A 24599-nucleotide genomic window follows, 5' to 3' on the forward strand; every position below is an offset into this window, starting at 1 on the left:
TAATTGATACTGAATCAATAAACAAATATTGTAAGGCATAAAACAGGTGCTGAGTATGCTCTACAAGAACATACAAATATAATATTAATCCTAAATAAAATGCTATCTAGGAGACTACAAAAATATATCACAAAGATTATATATTGTGACCAAATAGAATGTATACTAGGAATGGATGGATGATTTAATATAAGGAAAACTATCAACATAATCGATTATATTAATAGCAAATATAACAAAAACATTTGATTATATCAATTGATGGAGAAAAGTCTTTTACAAAATACAACACATATTCCCCTTAAAATGGGAAAGCATAGATATAAATGGACTTTTTTCTTAAAATGACATGAAGCATCTACCTAAACCTATCAGCAAGTATTATTTATAATGGGAATAAACTAGAAGCCTTCCCAGAAAGATCATGAATGAAACAAGGATCACTATTATTATCAATATTATTTAATACAGTATTAGAAATACTATAAAGAGAAGAAAAAGAAATGGAAGAAATCTGAATGAGCAAAGGGGTAATAAAACTTTTTTTTGCAGATGATATGATGATGTATATGGAATATTCTAGATTCTAAAAAAAAGTTAGTTGAAACTGTCAATAATTTTATCAAAGTAGTAGGATATAAAATAAGGGAAAGATAACATTATATATAGCCACAGAATTAATATTTGAAGAATGACTTGTGAATTTCCACCTTCAGAGATAGAATTGATAAATAAAAACCCCAAAGACATAATTTAGATTTTCACATCTTTTTATCAGGTGATTCCTTCTGTGGTGCTGTGAGATTTAAAAATGGTTGAGGTCTTAAACTGTAGTGATTAAAATAGTGGAAGATATAAATTGTGATAGATATAAGAGAGGGTGAGTAAATTTGACCACAGAAATATGTTTCACTACAGTGTCTTGGGTTTAAAATCAAATATAAGGTGGTCGCCAGGGAAATATTCCCAATTATTCAAATACCCAAGTCAATTGGGTTTTATAGAGATTTTAATGAACAATACAATGAGTAATCAAAGAAAAAGAGAGAGAGTAAGAAAGGAATAAAATAAGTATGAAGGGCCTCAAGCCAATATGGCCTAGACCTGAGTCTTAAAAGAGAAATCAGTCAGTTTTTTAACACTCACCACAAGGTCTGACTAAACAAGGATACTAGTGACACCAGGCCAGCGTCCTTCCTCAAAGAGTCTTCCAGCCAGAGATTGTTTCAAAGGGCCTCTCTCAAGAGCCTCCAGAGCTCCTACCCCAGAGGGACAGAGCCCCTCAGAGGAGCTCCTCTAGGAGCTCTCCTTCAGAATGAGAGTCAGAAATCGAGATCCCTGAATGAGATCCAAGCTCTTGTTTTTAAGGGCAAAATCTCCTCTGTCACCTCCCCTAAGTCCTTACATCTACCAATCACTGTAGATGTTTCTAAAGGACAGCCCATTTTGAATTCACAGCTGAGTAGTTTTAATCTCTTTAGAAAGTCAGGGAAAAATGCTGCTGTGTTGACAAATTTCATTAGAAAAAACCTCTGAATAAGTTATCACCCTTTTAGGTTTAAGTAGTTTACAAGTTGCCCCACCTTTATAGGTACTTAGTATCCCATTGTATCAATTCTAAAACAGTCATGACTCAAAGAACTTCCTGTCCCTTCCATAAACATGGATCAAAGCACTTTCATTGTTCTGAAGGAGTTTTCTGTCCTAAAGCAGTCTTAAGTAGGGTGGAGTAGGGATATTCCCAAGGCAAGGAGTTTTCACACTTAAGTAGAATTCTCACTATCTGCTAGGGAATTTTTTTAAGTAGAAGATTCCCCAATGGGGAAATTTCCAACATTCATAAGTCTGAGAAAATTTAAGGTTTACAGTGCAGAGAGGGGAAGAAAGAATAGAGATATATGGGAATAAATTCTATTTTTAAAAAACCCAACATATTTTTCTTGTGTTTTTATTTAAGAGGTTACTAAATTTTTACCTTCATTCTTAGTTATATTACTTATAAAATATCCATTAAGGATTTCTGAATCCATTGATTTCAATCCAAATGAGTACATTCTGAAATCTCTGAAAAAAGTACATTCTGAAATTTATGTTTGTTATTAAGAGGTATTTAGTTAGAACTTAGTGCATTGAACTAAGATCATTATACTGAATCTTATAAATTGAAATTCATTAGGAATAAATACATGGATTAAAAAAAAACCTTCCCAGGCATAGACCACACAGGCATCATTACTTTGTAGTTTATCTGAAAAGGATGTATCAATATGAGTTAGCATTGGGATGGGGCTTAAAAAAATAATGCAGTTGACCTACATTGGGGGAGATTTTTATAGTCCCTCTAAAATCTGCCCTAGTTAGGTTTTATCTTGTGTACTTTGTTCAGTTGTAGACAGCACAATTGAAGAAATAGATTGATAAACTGGAATGTGTTCAGAAGAGAGAAACCAGGATTGTGATGAGCCTTCAGTTGATAAAATATGTTGAATGAACTAGGAATGTAATTTAGTATGAAGAAGAGAAGGGTTGAGGGGGGTGGGTTTGAAGAAAAATAGCTCTATCTTTAAGTATTTGAAGGCATATCACATGGAAGACTTGTTCTGATTGCCTTCCTGCATAGGATTGAGAGGACTGAAGTGTTGAAGATCATTTAGACTTCATATCAAGAAAAAGTTCCTAATAATTTAAGCTGTCCAAATGTGAATGGGATACGTTAGAATTTACTGGGTTCCACTTCATTGGAGGTCTCTAAGTAGAGTCACTTTCTGTGTATATTTTAGCAGGTATTCTATTCAAGAATGGATTGAACTAGATCCTATTGAAGTCCCTTCTAATTTTAAAATTATGGGATTCTGTGAGAGCCTTTATGGTAACTTGGGTTCTGCTATACCATAAGATATGATATATTTTACTTTTGTCAGATATTTGTATGATGGCAAATAGTATGCCATGGACTATTACTCATAAAAGTCTACATCTTCTTTCTAAAATTTAATAGAAGAACCTGTGATAAATTTGGAGATTAAATTCATGAATATTAAATAGATGGAAAATAGGATTGGTAGTTACTGATGTTCTCTCAATTACCTTTGTTGATTAATAATGAAGTCTGAATTTAAAAAAAAAATCTTCCTTCAGATGTACTGAAAATCCAACCATCAGTACCTTTAAAACTGGTTCACCACCAAAGTGGTCATTCCTTTGTCTTTTCTAATCACTTTTCCTGTTTTTGTTTTCTTAACTGTCATTCTCACTTCCTCCATGGACCCAGAACTGTGATTTTATGTTCTAAACATGGGAGTTCCCCTAGCTATGTCAATTCAAAAAAACTATTAAAATCATTATAAGTCTTTTCTTCATTTGTTTGTTGTCCTTCTTCCAAATCATCCTTAAATGCCCTCAGGATTACTTTTCTTAGTTGGGTCTCAAAGCTTTCTTAGAACAAGTTTTTCCTTCCACTGTTTCTTTTTTTTAAGAGGCAGAACTGTTTACAATATTAAACAACATAAAGAACAAGAGTTTTTTTTCAGTCCATACCCATCAAAATAGGTGAAATATATTCTTTGTGCTCACTTCAGATTTAACTTTAGACAGGATTTTTTTAGACAGAGATTTTTTTAGTGGAAATACTCCCTGTGCTTAAGTTTTTATGGATACAAGTTAAGTTGTAAATATTCGAAGTAGCTTGGATGATATATTACAACTCTTAACTTTTGGCAAGATCATGAACCCTTTCTTGGTAATTTTCTGCCTTGAATCTTTGTCATTAAATCTCTCTGATTAGAACTTTATATCCAAGAGCATAAAGAATGAACACAATTATAGTGTATCCCCAAAATTTTAGTACAATTTTAAGCTAAGTATTGAAATTGCACTTAAAACTTTTGAGACACCTAGTATATGACCAAGAGCCATCCTGTTTCAAAAGAGACTTCTAGTCATTAACAATAAGATAAATACAAATCTGAAGTTTCATCTCATGGCCAACCTTCTGACAAAAATGACAAAAGAAGGAAATAATGTTAATTAATGAGGGATTTTGGAAAGATGGACAAAAGCTATGAATTGGTCTATTTTGGAAATCAAATTGAAGTTATGGTAAGAAAATGACTAATATTTTCATACATTTTGACCAAGAGATCCAGCTATTAGAAATATATACCCAAAATTACAAAAATAGAAAGTTCCCATATACAACAAAATATTTATAGCAATATTTTTTGTAGTAGCAAAGAATTGGAAACAGAATAGATACCCATCTATTTATTGGAGAATGGATTAGTATATTGTATAAATGTAATGGAATATTCTCCACTATAAGAAATGATAAATATGAAAAATACAATGAAGCAAGGGAAGATTTTTATAAACTGATTCAAAATGAAATGAGTTATGAATACAACATAAAAATAATTATGACAATGGAAATAGTACAGAAACAAAAAGCTAAAGTTGACTGCTATCTAATTATAATCATCAAATTTGGCTTTAGAGAAAAGTTATCTTCTTTTTCCATTGTATGGGATTATGGATGTGGGGCATTATATCTATGGTCACACTCAATTTATATATTATTTTTGCTGGACTGCTTCACCACCACCACCTTTAAAATTTTGGAGACTTTTTTTTTTTTATTACAAGCAATGATAGCTCCCTATGTAGAGAAGTGGGTTATATTTGGAAAAGAAATATGATATAAAAAACAAATGATAGCAACTTTTTTTAAAAAAGCGCTGCCTTATGATTTTAAAAAAAAAGTTTTGCTCACTTTTAAAAGTTTTTTTTCTAGTTATTCATTTTTATTCAATTCTTTAAAATATTTTAAATTCATCATTTTTCCTATTTAAAAACTCAATATTCTCGCACTGATTTTACCCTTACTAGTTCTTGGAAATTTATTTTTCAAATACAAATGAAGAAAACTTTTACCACTTTTCTCTATTGTCTTAAAGAATTTTTTAATAAACCAAGTTTAATAGGCATATGTATTAAGAAAACTATTTTTCTGAGCTAATGGTTATCTTACCATGCCTGTCTTTCTTGGAATCTGTTCTTTCCTTTAAATATTTTCTTAATGGGCTGAATTCTCTTTTGGGTCTATACTGTTCTATTTATAAGTAAAACATCAGTATTTGGTTTAACTGGGTTGTAATTCTAGCACAGGTACTGTCACTTTCAATTCCCCATTGTTGTGTTAAGAATAATTTTCATATTTATGTCTTATCATGAGAAGTTTCATGTTTTGAAGATATTTTGGTATTCCCTTACAGCAGATTCCATTCTATTAGTATAAAGAGCTAAAGATTCAACTTCATTTTTGATAGATTAAAAATCATTAACAATATCATGTAGATCTGAAATTAGGATCAAAAAGCAGAAACATTATTTCAAATTGGGTGCTCTACCTTGCTACCTTGTCTCTCTAAACCTCATCATTGCAATATAAATCATCAGGTTCATCTTCCAAGTTTCTGGTAGTTTTAATACATGTAATTCTCTGAGGAAAACAGATCTTACAACTGATGGTAAAATTGGCTTTTATTCAGTCTGTTTAGATTTGTATGTATTTGTTCTGCAAAAATAAGGTATTGATACATATAGTCTCATGAAAATGTAAACTTGAAGGCAAATACTCTTTTTATATACCTTCTTTCTCTCCCCTCCACTTAACTCAATGGTAATAAATATTTATTGGTTAATAATGATTAATTGTTAAATGGTCTTTTGTTTCTTTCTAAATCAGGAAGTACAAATGGCATGAGATGAAATCCATGCAGATAGCCAGTTGATAGTTTGACACAACTAATATATTTTCCTTTTGCTTTTTCCTTCAATTTGTCTTATTTGATTTTTAAATTCCTTTTTGAGATCCTCTATAAGTCTGCATGTTTCCCTGTTTTTTTGTTGGTTTTTTTTTGAGACTTTGCTTGATGTTTCCTGGATCTCCCTTGCCCTTTGATTCTTTTCTTTGGTCCTTACCCCAATAGAAGCTTTCAATTGTAGCTCCCCCCCCCCCTTTTACTTATTCTCCCCACCCCCCATGGACTATGAATCTTTCCCTCTTTTGATTTACTGAACCAAAGTGTTTGAGCTGTTATGCCCTGAGGCTGAAATCTTTTCTTTTCTCAATTCTCTGCTGGTCTACAGGATTCAGCTGGTTGAACTAACCTGCTAGGCTGACCGGCTGGAGGACACATTTTTCATTGCAGCCAGCAGGCTGAGGGTCTCTAGCCATGTGCCGACCTTCCCCCCCTCTCCCCCCCCAGTTCCTCCCTGCCAGCCATTGTCAGAGCCCTGGACCGTGTGTGGTAGATCGTAGACAAATCCTAGCAGCTGCAGTCTCTGCCTGGGGCTCATACAGTCAACAGGGTCTTATTGCAGATTTCAGCACTGGGTGGGGGAGAATGTTCAGCCAGCCAGTCTCTCCCTTTTCCTGTGAAAATAGACAAACTGTGCCTACCTTACAAGTTGTTTTCAGTAGGAGAGTTGTGAATTCTTCTTTTGGGTTTGGATTTCTTTTTTCTTTGAAGATGATATAAATATTGGTTTGGAAGGATTGTTGGAAAGTTTTGGGCTTTAGGTGCTCCTAAGCCACCATCTTGGCTCTGCCCCCTCCTGACACAACTGATATGGCACAAGTTAAAGGTCCAACCTTTGTTCTAATAATCTACTTTACAATCAATCAGTCAGTCAATGTTTATTAAGTGCCTACTACACTAAGTACCAGGTACTGTGCTGGGGATACAAAAAGGAGCAAAAGATAGCTCCTGACCCCAAAGAGCTCACAGTCTAATAGGGGAGACAACATGCAAACAAATATACACAAAGTAAGAAAAATTCAGGATAAATAAGAGTAATTCTGAAAAGGAAGGCATTTGAATTAAGAGTAGGGAAGTTTTCCATAGAAGATGGGATATTAGTTGGGACTTAAAGAAAGCCAAAGAAGTCAATATTCAAAGAGGAGATGGGAGAGTTCGTTCCAGGCCTAAGAGACAGCTAGCAAAAATATTTTCTTTATCTAAAGAGTAAAATTGTATCACTAAGAGTTAAGTTAGTTTAGTACATGCATAACAAAACTAATTTGAGTCTAACACCCAAGTCATACTAAGAGTTTAAATAATATACACTAAGAACTGTAAAGTACAAAACATGTGGGACAACATGATTATTTACCAAATACCAGTAAACTGATAAAATAGTCTGCTACCTATTGTTTTACTGAATGACTGAATATACCTATACATGTCCCAGCCAGTCCTGCTACATAACACCTAAGCTGAACCTTCAAATAGCATTCAAGAATAAGACAACTAGAGGATTCTCACTATATGACCTTCTTGACCTCCTACCTACCCAAACAATACTTTATACTATTTCATATTCCAGAATGTTTCAAAATTCACATCACTCAATGACAGTAGGTAATAGGGAAACTTCATTTGTACCTTAGCTTTTATAAAACACCAGAAAACTTTCAGAGAAAAAAAATATCTCAAACAGTGTAGTCTAGCACCATCCTTCTCTGTAAAATTTTACAAACAAGTTATTCTTCTTTACCAATATTTCCCTTGGCCACCTTACCTCTCCATTTGGCAACTAAGTAGTGTTTTCTGACAAGTGCAGGATGAGAACAAGCTGCTTAAGGAGGTGTTAGATTGCCAGGAATCAGAGGTCTGGAACCGTGCCATGTCATTCTCAAGGAGTCCTACAGCCAGAGCATTTTAATCACATACTACAGAACATGCTACAGACCTTGAGACCTGAGAAGAAAAATCTTTAGTCACTCTGAGGATTTCTTGCTCATTCTTATAATGCTATCAAGATTGATAAAACATCTTCTACTTCATACCTTCTGATATTAGGCAAAGGCCACATTTTCCAGTTGAGCTATGATTTGAAGGTTTGGAAGATGGCAAAGACCTAGATACTCAATACCATTATTGTATCCCTTGTCTGAGAAACCAGCATTCTTTAGCTTGAGGCCTCAGGACAGAATAATTTAGAGAGGAGCATACAATGGTATGAGTACTTCAAATTTGATGTCAAGAACTCTAGCCAAAGAATTGAGACTCATTTTGAAATCTTTGAATCCTTGAGGAATAAACAAGATAGCAAACAAGTAGAATATCATCCTCCTTATTCTTCTTCTACCTGCCCTATATTTGTAAATGACTGGGAAATCTGCCAATCTAGAAAATAGCCCTGGAAAATGATGAGGGTCTTGCAAAGGCAATGCATCACTACCTGCTACCTCTAGGGTGGTTAGTTGCGCTCCTTTATTCTTTGAAGGACAGGAGTAATAGAGAACCAACCAAGTATTTCTGAGAATAACATCTCTACCAGTAATAGACTTTTGAACCCAGTCATATGGCCAATATGGAGAGTATCTGGATCTCAATTCAGACATGACAGAAATTGCATCTTTTCTTGATGATCAGGGAAACCAAGCAAAATGGCCCAGCATAACTGATGTCTCTGCCCCTCAGTTAATACTGAATTCAGATAGAGAATCCACCTGATCAGAGGTGGAAAGAGGCAGTACTGGAGATAGCTATCAATTTAGGCCATCTATGAGATCAAGGTTGGGACTGTAGGCCAAATGATCTCAGGATATTAAGGTTATAGAACTGACATGTATCCTTTGGGATGTCTATATTCTTTGACTTGAGGCCTCATTGACTTATGAGACTCCAGAAACAATGAAAGGATGGAGGCAAAAAATCAGCACTGGTAGAGTATATATAATGTGCATGTGTAACCTCAGTATATAATATGAATAAAATGTCTGTATTTGGAATGCAGTAGGCAATATCACTGTGTATGTTTATATAGCCTTTGTATTTTCACTCTAGTAGGCACCTGTCCTCTGTCTTATGTATTACACGCAACCTATATACCTAATATATGTATTTCATTGTTATATTGTGCTATTATATATTGCATGCAGTTTGTGAATTTGCTATGCTGTTGACAACTTTGATATATTGTTATGACTATAAATGTTATGTGCTATGATTCTCATGCCTTCTATAAATGATCTACTGTATGCAGCTTTGTGTTTAGTAAATTAGTAAATGTTTATTTTCTAAATGAAAATATAGACTATCCATATGACATGAACTGTGGAGTGGAGGGCTGATGTGTATAAGACTTAAGAGTGCCCAGAAAGATACAGAAGGAAGGAATTTTTACTTTAGGGAATATTACCTCTAAATTAACTAGGATAAGGAGGAAAAGATTTGGGAATGTACCTACCATAAAATTAAATTCAGTTCAATTCTACAAACATTTAAAAAGCTTTCTTAATGTGCCAGGCACTGTTCTGGGAATACAAAGCCAACAGAAAAGCATTCATTATCCTGAAGGAGCTTGAGTTCTATTACAGTAGATAGCATGTACATAAATAAGAAAATACAAAAACGCATACAAACAAATACAAAGTAGTTTGGGAGGGGGGAGATATTAGCTGCTGAAGGAGTTAGGAAAGACATGAAGATTAAAAAATAACTAATTTGGGACCCAAAGGCCATATTACTCCTTTTTAACCTTTCCCAAGGTGACATGGGCAGGGAAAGGAAAAAGGAGTAAGAAAGAATGTATTAAGCACCTACTGTGTTCCAGGTACTATGCTCAGTACTTTTTTACATATATTATCATTTGATCCATGAATTCAGAAGATAAATTGCACATGGAACAAGAGCTCAATGCTCCATCTCTTATTTCCCAGAAGCTCAAGTTCTCTGGCACAAGCCTTTTGAGCATAGTATGTCTGACATATATTAAGTGTTCAATAAAGATGTATTGATTAATTGATTCACTCCCTTAGCTTGAAATTTCTGATGGATGGGTCTTCTTTTATTTATGCTGTCTGCTTTTTGCTATCTAAGATCCATTTCTTGTTCTTGGTTTTCAGACTCTTATCAGACCCCCATTTTTTTTTCTGCCCATCTAAGTCTCTTAGAATGTACATACACTTGAATGCAGTTAACCTAGCAAGGATATTCTAGATAAGCATTGCCATATGTAGCTATGTACATAGAGAGAATATATGTATATATTCTTAAATTTGTGGTCCATTATAAAACGTTCATATTTTTAAAATAGTTAATTTTGTCTCCTTAATGATTGCTTGATTTTATTTTTTCTTCATATATCCTCCCTCTAATATTAATAATCACTAATTATCCACTGTATTATATATAGGAATCAACTTAAACTACAGAGCAAAAACTAAACAGCCAGATCTTTTTATAACAAAGCAAACTTCCTATATATTCAGATGACTATTTCTTTTACTGTGTGGTCAGTAATTTCACATTTAAAATTTTGCATCTTTGACTTTGCACAAGATATCTTACACTTATCTCTGAGTCTTGATTTTTTATGTTAGTTTTTTTGCAATTTTATTTGAGTCATTGTTAATTCAATATTTAAAAGTATTTTTGAAAACCTGTCATGCCATAGGATTCATTTGTAAAAACATTATTGACATGGTTATTAGTTATACAATATACTCCCCAAAGTCTTAGTGCATGCAGTTTTAATCAACTAAAGGAAGACTTTTAATTACTCACTAAATTCCCTGATAAAAAAGGAAGAATAACTTAAGGGCCAGTAAATAACTACTGTGATCTGAACTTGATGATAAATTAAGATAGAGTGAACTTCAAAAAAATGAGAAGTTTCTGAGTTATGTAAGCAAAAAGAGAAATACCAGCATCCAGTTATATGGTGATAATTGACTTTCTAAGAATGTAGATAAAACTGCAATAGAAAAATCCCATAAGAAACAGTAGACTTATTTGAAAATGTTGTTATTTATGAATCTGCCTTAATATTGTCTTGATTTGATTTGGTATTGAACATATCATGATTTAAGGAAACTTGTTTTTTAATCAGTCAGTTTATCAAATTGGTCAAATCAGATTCACTCATTTCTTACTAATACAAATGTAAACATAGTCATAAAAAAAGAATGGGAATGAAATCAGGGCTGTTGAAAAACTGAAAGACTGACCATTAGGGTTAGAAATTCTCAAGATGTTCGATATCATTTATATGGATATTCCCTTCTAAGACTTAGGTGATTTATGGCCAGAAAATTGAGAAAAATTAGAGCATTTTCTTGAAGTAGGTTAATTGTGACTCTATGAACCTTGCCTAATATAATATTATTAATTATCCCTGGATTCATCACTACTGGATTTTCAACAATTGTCTCTCATTAAAATTTCTCATTCAATGACCTCTTTTAAAAAAAAATTAAATATATTCATTTATTTGTTCAGTTAAATTTTCAGGTATCTCTCCATCCCCTATCTGCTCTGGGGAAGGCATCATTTGGCTGTAAATACATATATGTATACATATATGTTATTTTTCAAACAGTATTTCTGCTGCTGTATATAATGTGCTCTTGGTTCTGCTCATTTCACTCTTCATAATTTTAGGCAGGTCTTTCCATTTTTTTTTAATTAGCCTGCTTGTTATTTCTTATGGCATAGTAGTATGACATCAAAATCATATCCACAACTTGTTTAATCATTCCTCAATTGATGGGCATCCCTTCAATTTCTAGTTCTTTGTCACCACAAAGAGAGCTGCTATAAATATTTTAAAACATATATGTTATTTTCCATTTTCCCTGATCACCATAGGAAACAAACCTAATAATGGTATGACTATATCAAAGTATATACACAATTTTCAGATTGCTCTCCAAAATTCTTTTTCACTAACAGTGTTGTGTGTGTCCCCATTTTTCTATATTCCCCCCAACATTTATCATTTTGCCCTTTTATCATTTTAGCCAATCTGATAGATGTGATGTATGAGAGTTGTTTTGATTTGCATTTCTACAATCAGTAATGATTCACAGCATTTTTAATATTATTACATGTAGCTTTGATTTTTTTTTATCCAAAAACTATCTGTTAATATATTTTTACCATTTATAATTTGGGAATGGCTCAGAGTTTTATAAATTTGGCAATGCTGTTCTCAAGTGCCAAAGCCCAAACTAGAACAGAACAGCCGTTGGCTTATATTTTATTTTCTAGATACCTAACTCTAATATTCCTTAATTTCATCTATAAGAGGGAAATAATAAGAGCACCTACTTCCCAGGGTTGTTGTGAAGACCAAATGAGAATAATTATAAAGCACTTATCACAGTGTCTGGTAAATCGTAAGTGGTATATAAATAGTGACTATTGATATTTTTATAATCATCATCAATATCATCCCATAGGTTACTTCCAAATTAGGGGTTCTTAATCTTTCTTGGGTCATAGACTCCTTTGGCAGATTGGGAAGGCTTATGGATTATTTTTCAGAAAAATATTTTCTATGAATAAAATAAAAAAACCTAAGTACTAAAAAAGTTATATTGAAATAAAATTACCAATTTTTTTTTTCAGAAATGGTTCATAGATCCCAGGTAACAACTTTTGCAAGTCTCAAACAGTTAATCCTTTTTGTAAAAATTCAGCCCATATTACTTTATGCTAAGTTTTATCTTTGACTTTTAGATTTCTTTGCTTTTCATAGGCATATTTTAGTGGTTAGGAAAAATGAAAAGTGTTTCTTCAGAGTATCTCATTATGTCTCTTGAGATTAGCTCAACATAAACCTATTCTCAATGCTGCCACTAATTTGTCACTTACAATATGCCTGTATAAATATTGTGCCCTATCTTGCCAACCAAACTGTAAAATCTATAAGGATATGGATTATGTTTTTATACTGCTTTAGCACAAAAAGAGTGTAGAAACTCAGTAATTGTTGAAAATCAGTCTCTCTAACCATAGGTGGCCCTCAGGGCTCTGTCCTGGGCCTTCATCTCTTTTCCCTCATTACTACTTCACTTAGTAACCTTATTGGCTCCCCTGGCTGTAATTACCATCTTTATGCCAATGATTTTCAAATCTTACCTTTTGTGTTCTAGTCTCTTTGCTTACCTCCAATCTCACATCTCCATTGGCCTTTCAGACATGTCAAACTAGATATCCAGTAGTCATCTTAAACTCATTATATCCAGAATAAAACTCATTATCTTCTCCCATAAACTTTCCTTGCTTCCTACCTTCCTAGGCCCTAAGATTCCCAATGCCTATAGGAATTCCTGTATTCCTCACTCTCTCACCCTTCTCCCCTATCCCACTATTGACAAAGACTACTAATTTCATCTTTGCAACCTCTCTCAAATATGCCCCCTTCTCTCCTCTGACAGTACCACCTCTCTAGAGCAGGCCCTCATCATCTCATACTTGTACTATTGTTGCTTGGGTCTGCTTGCCTCAAGTCTTCCTACTCCATTCCATCTTCCATTCAATCACAAGTGATTTTCCTCCATACTCTGTAAACCCTAGTAGCTTCCTATTGACTCCAGACACAAGTAAAAATGCCCCATTTGGCATTCATACCCTACCCCCACACACACACACTTGCTTTTCTAGATTTCTCATGCTTTACTCCCCAACACATACTCTTTTATCCAGTGACACTAGCCTCCTGGCTGTTCCACAGGCAAGACACTCCATTTCTTGGCTCAGGTCATTATCTCTGGCTGTTCACCATGCCTGGAACTCTTTCCATCCTCTACTCTGATTGCTAACCTCCTCAGCTTCCTTTTGTGTTCCAACTAAAATCCTAATTTCTAGATGAAGCATTCCTTAACCTTTCTTAATTCTTGTGTCTTCCTTCTATTAATTATTTCCTATTTATCCTGGCTATAATTTGTGTGTGTGTGTGTGTGTGTGTGTGTGTGTGTGTGTGTGTGTATCACGTGGTCTCCCTCATTAGGTTGTAAGCTCCTTTAGAGCCAAAATTGCTTTCTTCCTCTTTTTGTATTCCTAGTGCTTAGTGGTGCCTGACACATAGTGATAAATACTGATTGACTGACTGATGAGTATCTTTCTGTTAATAATTTATCTTCATATAATGTAATGATAAACAATTAGACTTGCTCTCAAAAACTTGATTATAGCCTTAAAAGTTTGTGAGTACAGACTTAGAGTACTTCGCCAATTTCATTAATGTTACTTGAAAGTCACATTTAAACAAGGTCATTTAACACTACTGGAGTACCTTTTACAGACAGGCTCCACTGATTGATATAAAGGTAATCCCTAAGGGGAAAGACAGTGTCTTAAAATTTGAAACAACTTAAACATAAAGTGATTAAGTTTCTAAAAAATCAAAAGTAAGATAACTTTCTTTGGCCAAGTTCTAGCTTTGGTAGGTGAAGAGAGCATTGAATGAGAAATTTTAATGTGAAGGACAATTGCTGAATATATAATGAACAAAATAGATTTAAGCAGTCATGATGACTAATATTATATCAGGTGAGATCCATAGTCACAGTTGGCTTTCCTCAGGAAATTGCCTCTAATTTTTTCCTTAATTTTCTGGCCATAGATCTCCCATGTAATAGAGGGAGTACCCACATCAATGATATGCATCATCTGAAGTATTACTAATAAATAAATATATTTTCCTGGTTTTCTCTCATCCTAACCAAATTGAAATTTTGATGACAGACTAAATGAAATTATTTTAGTCAATAAAATGCATTGATTTGCTTAGTTGGATAGAATGTTTTTGATTGCCATATGGGTCATTTAACTTAACAGAAGGAAAACTTTTCACAGCCTAATACTCCTTATCCTACCCAATTAGTCATCTTGACAAAGGTTGTTGATCCCAAAATGTATTGAGCAAGAGATTGTGAATTCATCATAACAGATCACCACTACTAAAAATAGTATGTAATTCATGTCCTCTTGACTGTGATTCTGGTACTAATTTGTAGTGAAAAGTACACAATTGACAGATAGCCAAGTGTGAAAAGGAGCTTACTATCTAATAAACAGTCACAAATGTACAAACAATCTGCTATTTGTTGTAGAGTTTATCTGTTGCCTTGCCTGTACAAATGAGTACAGGAAAGGCACCCGGTAAAGACAGGATCCCAACCGAGGTGTACAAGGCCTTAAATGGAAAGGCGCTCCAGACATTCCACATAGTGCTGACCAGCATATGGGAAAAGGAAGACATGCCCCCAGTACTCAGAGATGCCTCCATCGTAGCCCTATACAAGAACAAAGGCTCACGAGCAGCCTGTGACAACTACAGAGGCATCTCACTACTCTCCACTGCTGGAAAGATCCTCGCCCGTGTTATACTCAACAGACTCCTGTCATCTGTTTCAGAGCAGAACCTGCCTGAATCACAATGTGGCTTCCGACCAGATCGCAGCACCATTGACATGGTCTTCACAGTGAGGCAAATGCAGGAAAAATGCCTTGAGCAGAACCTGAGTCTCTACATTGTCTTCATAGACCTGACAAAGGCGTTCAACACAGTGAACAGGGATGCATTGTGGGTGATCCTCAGCAAGCTCGGTTGCCCAGCAAAATTCGTCAAACTGATCCAGCTCTTTCATGTCGACATGACAGGGGAAGTCCTATCTGGTGGAGAGACTTCCGATCACTTCAACATCTCCAATGGCGTGAAACAAGGCTGTGTCCTCACTCCAGTGCTATTCAACCTATCCTTCACCTAAGTATTACGACATGCTGTGATGGATCTAGACCTGGGCGTCTACATCAAATACCGACTGGATTGCTCACTATTTGACCTTCGCCGCCTGACTGCAAAAACAAAGACAACAGAGAGACTCAACCTGGAAGCTCTCTTTGCAGATGACTGTGCTCTCATGGCCCACCAAGAAAATCATCTTCAAACCATTGTGGACAGGTTCTCCACCGCAACAAAGCTGTTTGGCCTGACTTTCAGCCTCAGCAAAACAGAGGTGCTATTCCAGCCTGCACCAGGGAGGCCAACTAATCAGTCATGCATTACAATCGATGGCACACAGCTTTCTAACGTCAACACTTTCAAGTACCTGGGCAGCACCATTGCCAACGACGGGTCCTTGACCACGAGATTAATGCCAGGATCCAAAAGGCCAGCCAGGCACTTGGGTGGCTGTGCTGCAAAGTCCTCCAACACAGAGGTGTAAGCACTGCGACGAAGCTCAAAGTGTATAACGCAGTGGTCCTCAGCTCGCTCCTGTATGGTTGTGAGACACGGACACTGTACCGGAAGCACATGAAACAGCTGGAGCAATTCCACCAATGCTCTCTCCGGTCAATCATGAGGATCCAGTGGCAGGACCGAATCACCAACCAGGAAGTCCTCGACAGAGCCAACTCCACCAGCATCGAAGTCATGGTCCTCAGAACCCAGCTACGATGGTCTGGACACGTCATCTGCATGGACCCACAGTGAATACCAAGACAGGCATTCTATGGTGAACTGTCAGCTGGACTCAGGAAACAAGGCCGACCAAAGAAAAGATCAGCTAAAGTCAAACCTGAAGTGGGCTGGCATTACACCAAAGCAACTAGAACTTGCTGCCTCTGTCAGAAGCAGCTGGCGAACCCACATTAACCATGCCGCCATCACCTTTGAAGATAAGCGACGTCGACGTCTTGCCGCTGCGCGTGAACGCCGACACCAGGCCACAACCGCACCTCCCGTAACAACTGGCGTCCCAGGGCCCATGTGCCACAAACTCTGTGCCTCAGCCTTTGGACTTCAAAGCCATATGAGGGTACATAAATAGATGAAAACGCACGAAGACAATTGTCATTCTCGGACACCGAGAGACTACTACTATCTGTTGCATATTTATTTATATTTCTTAAATTATGAATTTCACTAAATTACCTCGAGTTGGATAAGTTTGGGGATAATATTTATATGCAATAGGTTTATTTATTAAACTATTCTTCCTTCCACCCCTTATTATTAAATAGGAGATTAAAAGGACATGTTCATGAGTTGAAGGGTAAAAAAGACAGCCAAACCATGTGACTCCCTGCACAAAATGTTTAAAATTCACATCCTCCATGGAGTTCCTTAACTAATTTCACCAACTGCATATTCTGTCACTTTGCCAGTATCACCTTAGCATTTAAGTACATAATTATATTCTCAAATTTCTTCTTATATATTTAATTTACATGTCTTATTTAAAAATAAAGCATTACCTCACAATTGCAAGCAACAGGTATCAGACTAGCTGGGCCATTTAAAACCTTTCTTTCTTTCAGCTCTGGTCTTGGTAGTAATTTTTAAATGACCAGAAAAGTTACCATAGTACAATTCTACCTCAGCTTTTGATTTTTCTAACTTACAGTATTTTTTCATGCCAGCACCTAAAGACTATTATTGAATTCTAGCAGCCTAGTTTGGAGAAGTTATATAGGTTAATTGTTTCAAAAGTACTTGCATTTCTCCTAAAAATCACATTCTTTATTATTGATGGTTATTTTAACTAGTTACTAACTCTTACTATTAAGTTGATTTAATTCAGTTTTCATTTGTTCAATATGCTCGTTGTGGAAATAAAATTAAGCAGATTACCATCTTATATTAATTTTGGTTGTAGAAGTTGGAGATTTGAAGGAGCTGCAAACACTGGACCTTTCTACGAATTGTTTGCTAACTTTACCAGAGAGGCTTCATATGTGCCTTTCTCTGCAGTATCTAACTGTGGATCGAAATCGCTTATGGTGTGTACCTCGCCATCTTTGCCAACTTCCCAGCCTCAATGAACTCTCAATGGCTGGAAACCGTCTTGCATTTTTGCCACTTGGTAAGTGATTGTTTTTGTCAATAAAATTTAAATTAAAAATATTTCACTCACTAGGGAAAAGAAGCTTATTCTTTGTTTTCTTTAAATACATTTAAGTCTGTTTTTCTAGTATCCAATATATCATTACTGCTTAACAAAGAAAGCTTATTTTAACTCCTATGATTTCCATTTTTATTGCCTAAATATTATTTTTATACCCAGGAGGAACTTATACAAATTATCTGATTTTTTTAATTCCAAAACATTTTTATATATAAGTTTGAAACATGATAAGATATAAGTATACTGAAAGTGAAATTAAAATAGTAGTAGCTCATATCTATAATAAGACACGAGTGGCCTAATATTTATAGAGAGTCATCCTCAGAGCCTGGAAGAACTGTCACCTTCTGCCACATACTGGCAGTGTGACTCTTAGTGGGTCACTTGGGCTCTTAGTACCCTGAGCAATGAGAAGGTGCTAACATACCAAGAAAGAGAGCGAGACTAATTTCCTCCTCTGAGAAGTCATCAATGCAGTCATAGGCCTAGTCTCTACCTAATAGGACCTGTTTTACATGTTTTTTGTAGATTGATTCTTTAAGTGATTGAAGATGCTATTGTTTCCTTGCTTTCTGAGGCATAAGAGGTCAAGCCCAAGGGAAATTAGCATTTCCAGGCATACCTTCCTGACCTAACATGACTGATTGACCTGAGGATTTGTAGAAGGGAACAATTTCTTATTTAAATTAATTTCCTTTTAAAATTGGTTCTTTTAATTTTTAATCAATAGAGATGTTTTTCTTGCATTTCATAGTCTTTAAGTACTTTACTGCATTTTAGTCCCCAAGGTTGATTGGCCTAGGTTAGGCCTTACCCAAAATGTCTTATTCCTATCATATTTATATAGAACTTTATTATTTACAAAAAATTTTTTCCTATCGACCAACCTTGTTATATAAATATTATCCAAGTACTATCAAATCTGACTCCCCTTTTTACCCAAGAAATAAAAAACCAGAAAGAGCTTTTGTTTTATAATCATCATAGTTTAATGACAACAGATGTCTTAATGTCTATCTTACATAAAGGTGGCTCAGAATGTAAGCAGCCCAATTCCTAATGTGACAGAAATCTTCCTTTTTGGCAGTGGATCTTACAGATATTCCTCCACAGCTCTGGTGTAATACATAGATTGTTTGACTTGGAAGTAGGAAATTTGGGTTCAAATCTTTACAAGTATTGTGACCCTGAACAAGATACTTAATTTTTCTCATATCTCTTTCATTGTAAAAGGGAAATAACACCTATTTCATAGACTGGTTTTGAGGATCAATTGAAATATCTAATGTTTTGCAAACTCTAAAACTTTTTATAAATGTAAGCAATCATTTTTGTAATTCAACTGGATATGACATGGGTTAGTAGCAGAAGCACAGATGAAATATCCATTCAGTAAATAACATATAGTTTCACTTCTTCTCACTAAATTCCTGGCCTTTCATTGTTTTCTAAATACACTGGCAGCTTGCTTCTGATATCTTTCGATGGAAACTGCTCTTGCCAGTTATCAACAATCTCAATTTCAAAAAATAATAGACTATTTTCAGTCCTCATCCTTGTTCCTTCTGTAGCCTTTGACACAGCTGCTTTCATTTTTCTCCTGGATACTCTCTCTTCTGTGAGTTTTTCATTATACTGCTCTTTCCTAGTTCTCTAATTATCTTTTTGATCACTTCTCCTTAGTCTCCTTTGCTGTCTGCTAAATGTGGATATACCCTAAGGCACTGCCTGGGCCCTTTTTCTTTTCTCCTTATACCATCTCATTTGGTGAACCTGTCACCTCCCATAGGTTCATTTATCTTATTTATTAATATTATTCATTACTTCATACCAACACATCCATAGATATATTTACACATGTGTTATTGTACACATATATAAGTGCATAATATATACATGTATATAATCCCTATCTTTATATATGCATACATGTACATGTGTTTTGTATGGTATGTTCTAATATCATGTGTATACATGTGTGTGTGATCTATAGCTATGTAGATATGACGAGAAGGATATATGTAGATATGAATGAGAGAAAAAGAGAGAGAATGAAAGAATGAATGAGTTTAGACATAAGCATAGGCACACTAGGGCTATATATCCAGCCCTTTTCTAATCTCCAACCCTACATCAGTTGTCTTTTAGGCATCTCAAACTCAACATGTCTAAATATTATCTTTCCATCCAAATCCTCTCCTCCTCCCAACTTCATTCCTGTTGTCAAAGGTACTACCATCTTCTTAGTCACCTAATGCCCAGTTTCTCAATCTTACACTATTCCTCATTCTCATCCTGTTTGGGGTGGATGGCATATTCAGGGAGTACTAGTACCTCTGGTGGGAGGGCTTGCTGAGCCCTTCTCAGGGCTACTCACCAATCTTTGGTGTGCATCTGTCACCTGACTCTCACCTGTGGTTTAAAGAAACTGTTAGCATCCTCAAAGGCCACACTCTGGTAAAACTAGGTTGAGGGTAGCCATTGGCCTGAAACCTATCAATTTGAGTTAGTGGGATATCGATCCAAGGATGTGAAGACTTCTCCTGGTGAGTGGACCAGAATAATCTTGTTGTAACAGCCATGAAGTGTTACAAGGAAATCACTTTAAAAGACTGATATATATTAATTTAAGGTCGCCAAGGAATTCAGCTATTTAATTCCTAAATGAAAACTCAAGTCAGCAGTAAATCTTTTATGGAGTTTAATTACAATAGGAGTAAGAAAGGAATTAGAGATAGAGAGAGAGAAAAAGGGAGAGAAGGGAATAGGGCTTAAATACCCCTTCTGTTTAGGCTGGGCCAAAAGGCCCAAGCCCTTAGATAGCTGGGGCAAAGAAAAGAGATCAGTCCCTATTACTCACGTGACCAAAATGGAGAAACAGTCTCAGAGGCCCCCACCTTCAGCTTCCTTCAGAGCAAGCTTCTCAGAGCACACCACAACCACTCCGGCCAACTCCTCAACCACCCCCAGTCTTCAGACCCCCCTCTCTTTAAGGAAAACATCCAAGTTGCCTCCCCTCAGTTCTCACATCTACCAATCACTGTCCATCAATTTCCCTGTGCCAATGGAGGCTCTAGCTTAAGCCAGGACCGCCCAGAGGCTTTGCACATGTCTGTTGAAGATCATATTTTCAAATAATTAAATCTTTGATCCTTTGCTACAGCCCTTTCTAAATCCTGTTAACCTGAGTAGGGTAGAGATTGGAATAATTAAATTTTGATCTAGGCTGCAGCCCTTACTCAATCCTGTTAGGACTGAATAGGGTGGAGATTGATTCCAAGTATCTCCATTGTATCAATTCTAAAATCAATCATGACTCAAAGAAATTCCTGTTCTATGCTTAAGCATAGGTCAAAGTCCTTTCCATTGTTCAGCAAAGGGTTTCTGTCCTAAAGTAATCTTAAGAAGGGAAGGAGAAAGAACCTCCCATGCCAATGGGATTCACATTCCAATAGTCAAGACCCACTATCAATAGGAAATTTTTCAAGTATGAAATTTCCCAATGGTGAAATTTCCAACATTTATAAGTCTAAGAAATTTTGAGGTTTACAGAAGGTGGCTAAAGTAGGTGCTGGTAAGTGCTCAGAGCTTGGTTAGACAGCAAAGATGCCAAGTTCATCCGTTACATCCTGAACCATTGTCAGTATGACTTTGGTCTTGACACTGGACTTTGATGACTCTGAAAGAAAGAATAAGGCCATCTGCCCTGCAGTTCTGCCTCACTTAAATTCACAGGCAAGTCATCACCCATTATTCATTACTCCAGCATTGTGGTCTTAAATGGTCTTATACAGAAATTAAGGATGAACAACATTATATTTAATCCATTGCCAAATCTTGTAATTTCTACCTTCACAAATACCTTATATATACATTCTTTTCTCAACTCATACACGAACCTCTTTCATTTAGGCCCTTAACATCTCCCACCTGGACTATTTATTTCAATACTCTTTTTTTTTAAGCCCTTACCTTCTGACTTACAATTAATACTAACAATTAGCTCTGAGGCAGAAGAGCAGTAAGGACTAGGCATTCAGGATTAAGTGATTTGCCCAAGGTCTTCTCCCCTCCAGCTCTGCCACCTGTGAGCCACCAAGCTTACCCACTGTGCACTGGGCTGCTGGGCAGAGGGGTGGGGAATGTGAAAAAATGTCATCAGGCATAATGGAGAGGGGGAGAAGAGTAGCTCCACCTGAGTCCCTCTGCCTTTCTAGTAAAGATGCTCTGGTGGGGCGGGTGGAAGGAAGGAGGGCAGGGAAGGTGTCCTTGTGCCCACAGAAAGGGCTCTGTGCCATCTTTGGCACTTATGCCATAGGTTCACCATCACTGCTCAGTGATCTAGCTACACAGTCCTACTTGTTCCTGACACACAATACTCTTATTTTCAGGCTCCATACTGTTTCACTGGCTGCCCCACATGCCTGGTGTGTTTTTCCTTATCAATTCTTTTGCTTTCTCTGGCTTCCTTTAAATCCTCTCTTATACCTCAAAACTTTCTTGATTTCCCAGCTGCTATTGTATTTCCTCCTGAAAGTACCTTCCATTTACTATTTAAATAACTTGTGTATACCTGATAATTTATATTTTTTCTCCTCTATTAGAATATGAATTCTTGAGGGCAAGAATTATTTTTACTTTTTTTTATATTCCAGATGCATAGCACATAATAAGCACTTAATGAGTTTTTTTTGACTGACTGCTTGATATTTTGGACTTCTGCAGCAAGTATTATAGATTCCCCAAGAAAAAGGTAAAATGTGCCCACCAATTAAGCAGCCATTTACTTCCTGAACTTGTTAAAGTGATGGATATTATAAGGGATCAAGTGCCTTAGCCATAGGATAAAAATTTCCTTTAAAAACTCATCATCCACTCGACTTTAATAAAGAATTGGAGTGGGATACAAAAAAAATACACATCCCAAAGTTCTTATGGAGCATATTGTTGCATATTTCAGAACTAAGTTAAGAAAACCAGCATGATTTCTTTTCTCATCTATGCTTGGTTTCATCTGTTTTTAATCTGCTAATTGGAACTTATTTGGTCTCCTGGTCATTTCTAGTCCCTTTTAGAAACAAATATCTGCTTTGGTCAATTGTCAGCCATAACAAAGGAACACAAGGACTCTTGTTAGGTCAGGATTTAATTTAGCAATAGTATGACTTCTTGATTATTAAATTTTATTTTAATTTTTAGTTAAATTCAACATTTTTAAGTATTCTACCTTTGTGATGACTTGGTCTAAAATACATTTTATTTTTAAAAAGAACATAGAACATTTTAGAATCCATTTTTATCCAAAGTGGTTAGTAATAAATCTTTGCAAAAGACATATTGGAGCCAGACATTATGGTAAACATTTGTAGTACCTGTGACTAGGGAGACAAACGATAAGGTTAATGGATCTCCTAAGCTTGGGAGTTCTGAGATGTAGTGGGCTATGTCCATCTGGCATGTACACTAAGTTTAGCAGCAATATGATGAGTCCTCAGGAACTGAAAGTCACTAGGCTAACTGAAGAAGGATTATCCCAGGCTAGAAACAGAGTAAGTCATACCTCCCATGCCAATTAGTAATGAGATCAGGCTTTTGTCTGAATAGTTCTTGCATTTCCAGCCTGGGTGAGATACTTCCTTATTCCCCAAAGTATTTAACTGATAGATATTTAAATTTTTTTTAAAAGATTTTGGAAACTTTTTGTAGATTTTTCTTGTCTATTTCCTTCTGTGACTCATATAATGTCTCTTTTAGGTATTTGTACACTATCCCATTTGATGCATATATGCTTATTATTGATATTATTTCATTGTCTATGGTGCCTTTTATACATATATAATTTCAAGGGGCAGATAGGGTTGCTCAGTGGATAGAGAGCCAAAACTAGAGACAGGAGGTTCTAGGTTCAAATATAGCTTCATACTTCCTAACTGTATGACCCTAGGCCAGTCATTTAACCCCAATTGCCTATCCCTTACTGTTCTTCTATGTGAGGATAATTTTAGCATTGTGACTTAAAATCTAAATTTTAATGGTCACCAGGGGAAATACCAAATAATAAAATACCTAAGTCAGCTGGAAATTTTATGGTGATTTAATTGATATAGTGGAGAAGATTAAGAAGAAGGGAGAAGGAAAGGGTGAAGGATTTCTCCCCCCACCTGGTTGGGAAGATTAGAAGATCTAGAAAGTAAGGGTTTGGAGTGTGAAGGAGGAGTGAATCAACCTGAACTCCAAAAGGGACTCAGCTGAGATGCCTGAACCTGAATCAAGTCAAGAACAAAATTCACCACCAAAACCCAGACAAATAACTACCACCACTCCCAAGATGTCAGAACACCTAGCACTCTGCCAGCCAGAGTTGCCTCTCCAGGGAAAGAGGAGGAGAGAGGAAGTGACATGCCTTATATAGACAGTTTTATATCACTTTCCTGCATCTCATCTGTACCAATGATGGCTTAGCTAGACTTAGACCTAGGGGTCTGTCATTTTTTTTTTTGCACATGTCTGTTGAAGGCCATTTCCTCAGATAATTAAATCTTGAGTTTGATGCAGACCTTCCAAAATATTGTTAAACTAAGAAGGGAGGAGAAATGTAGAGTTTCCAAGACCTGATTCTGTTATTCCAGGTATCTCCATTGTTACTGATTAGGAAATAGCTAAATCAGATCTTCTAAAGAATGGTCTGATTTGGGTGGAATAGTTTTAAAATTCACATCTACCTTGGAACTGATACTTAGTATCAATTCTAAGAAAGAAAGAAAGGGTTTAATTTATATATATATGTGTGTGTGTGTGTACACACACACACACACACACACACACACACACACATATATACTTTCCATTTTAGATTAGATCAGTTCTTACTTTTGTCTGAAAATCATAATTA

General features: G+C 35.8%; 1 protein-coding gene across 7 annotated transcripts in view; it reads left to right on the forward strand.

Annotated features, from left to right (window-relative positions):
- LRRC28 (leucine rich repeat containing 28) overlaps positions 1–24599 on the forward strand; it is a 230878-nt gene that overhangs the window by 150867 nt on the left and 55412 nt on the right. For 5 of the 7 annotated variants that reach the window (XM_016433390.2, XM_007479425.3, XM_007479424.3 and 2 more), the window contains one exon: positions 17459–17665. The exons of the other annotated variants lie outside the window; for them this stretch is intronic. In XM_016433390.2, coding sequence (XP_016288876.1) covers positions 17459–17665 — 207 coding nt within the window. The remainder of the gene's footprint in view (positions 1–17458; positions 17666–24599) is intronic. 7 annotated transcript variants of the gene reach the window in all.

Source organism: Monodelphis domestica, chromosome 1, assembly GCF_027887165.1.
Source record: "Monodelphis domestica isolate mMonDom1 chromosome 1, mMonDom1.pri, whole genome shotgun sequence".
Taxonomy (NCBI): domain Eukaryota; kingdom Metazoa; phylum Chordata; class Mammalia; order Didelphimorphia; family Didelphidae; genus Monodelphis; species Monodelphis domestica.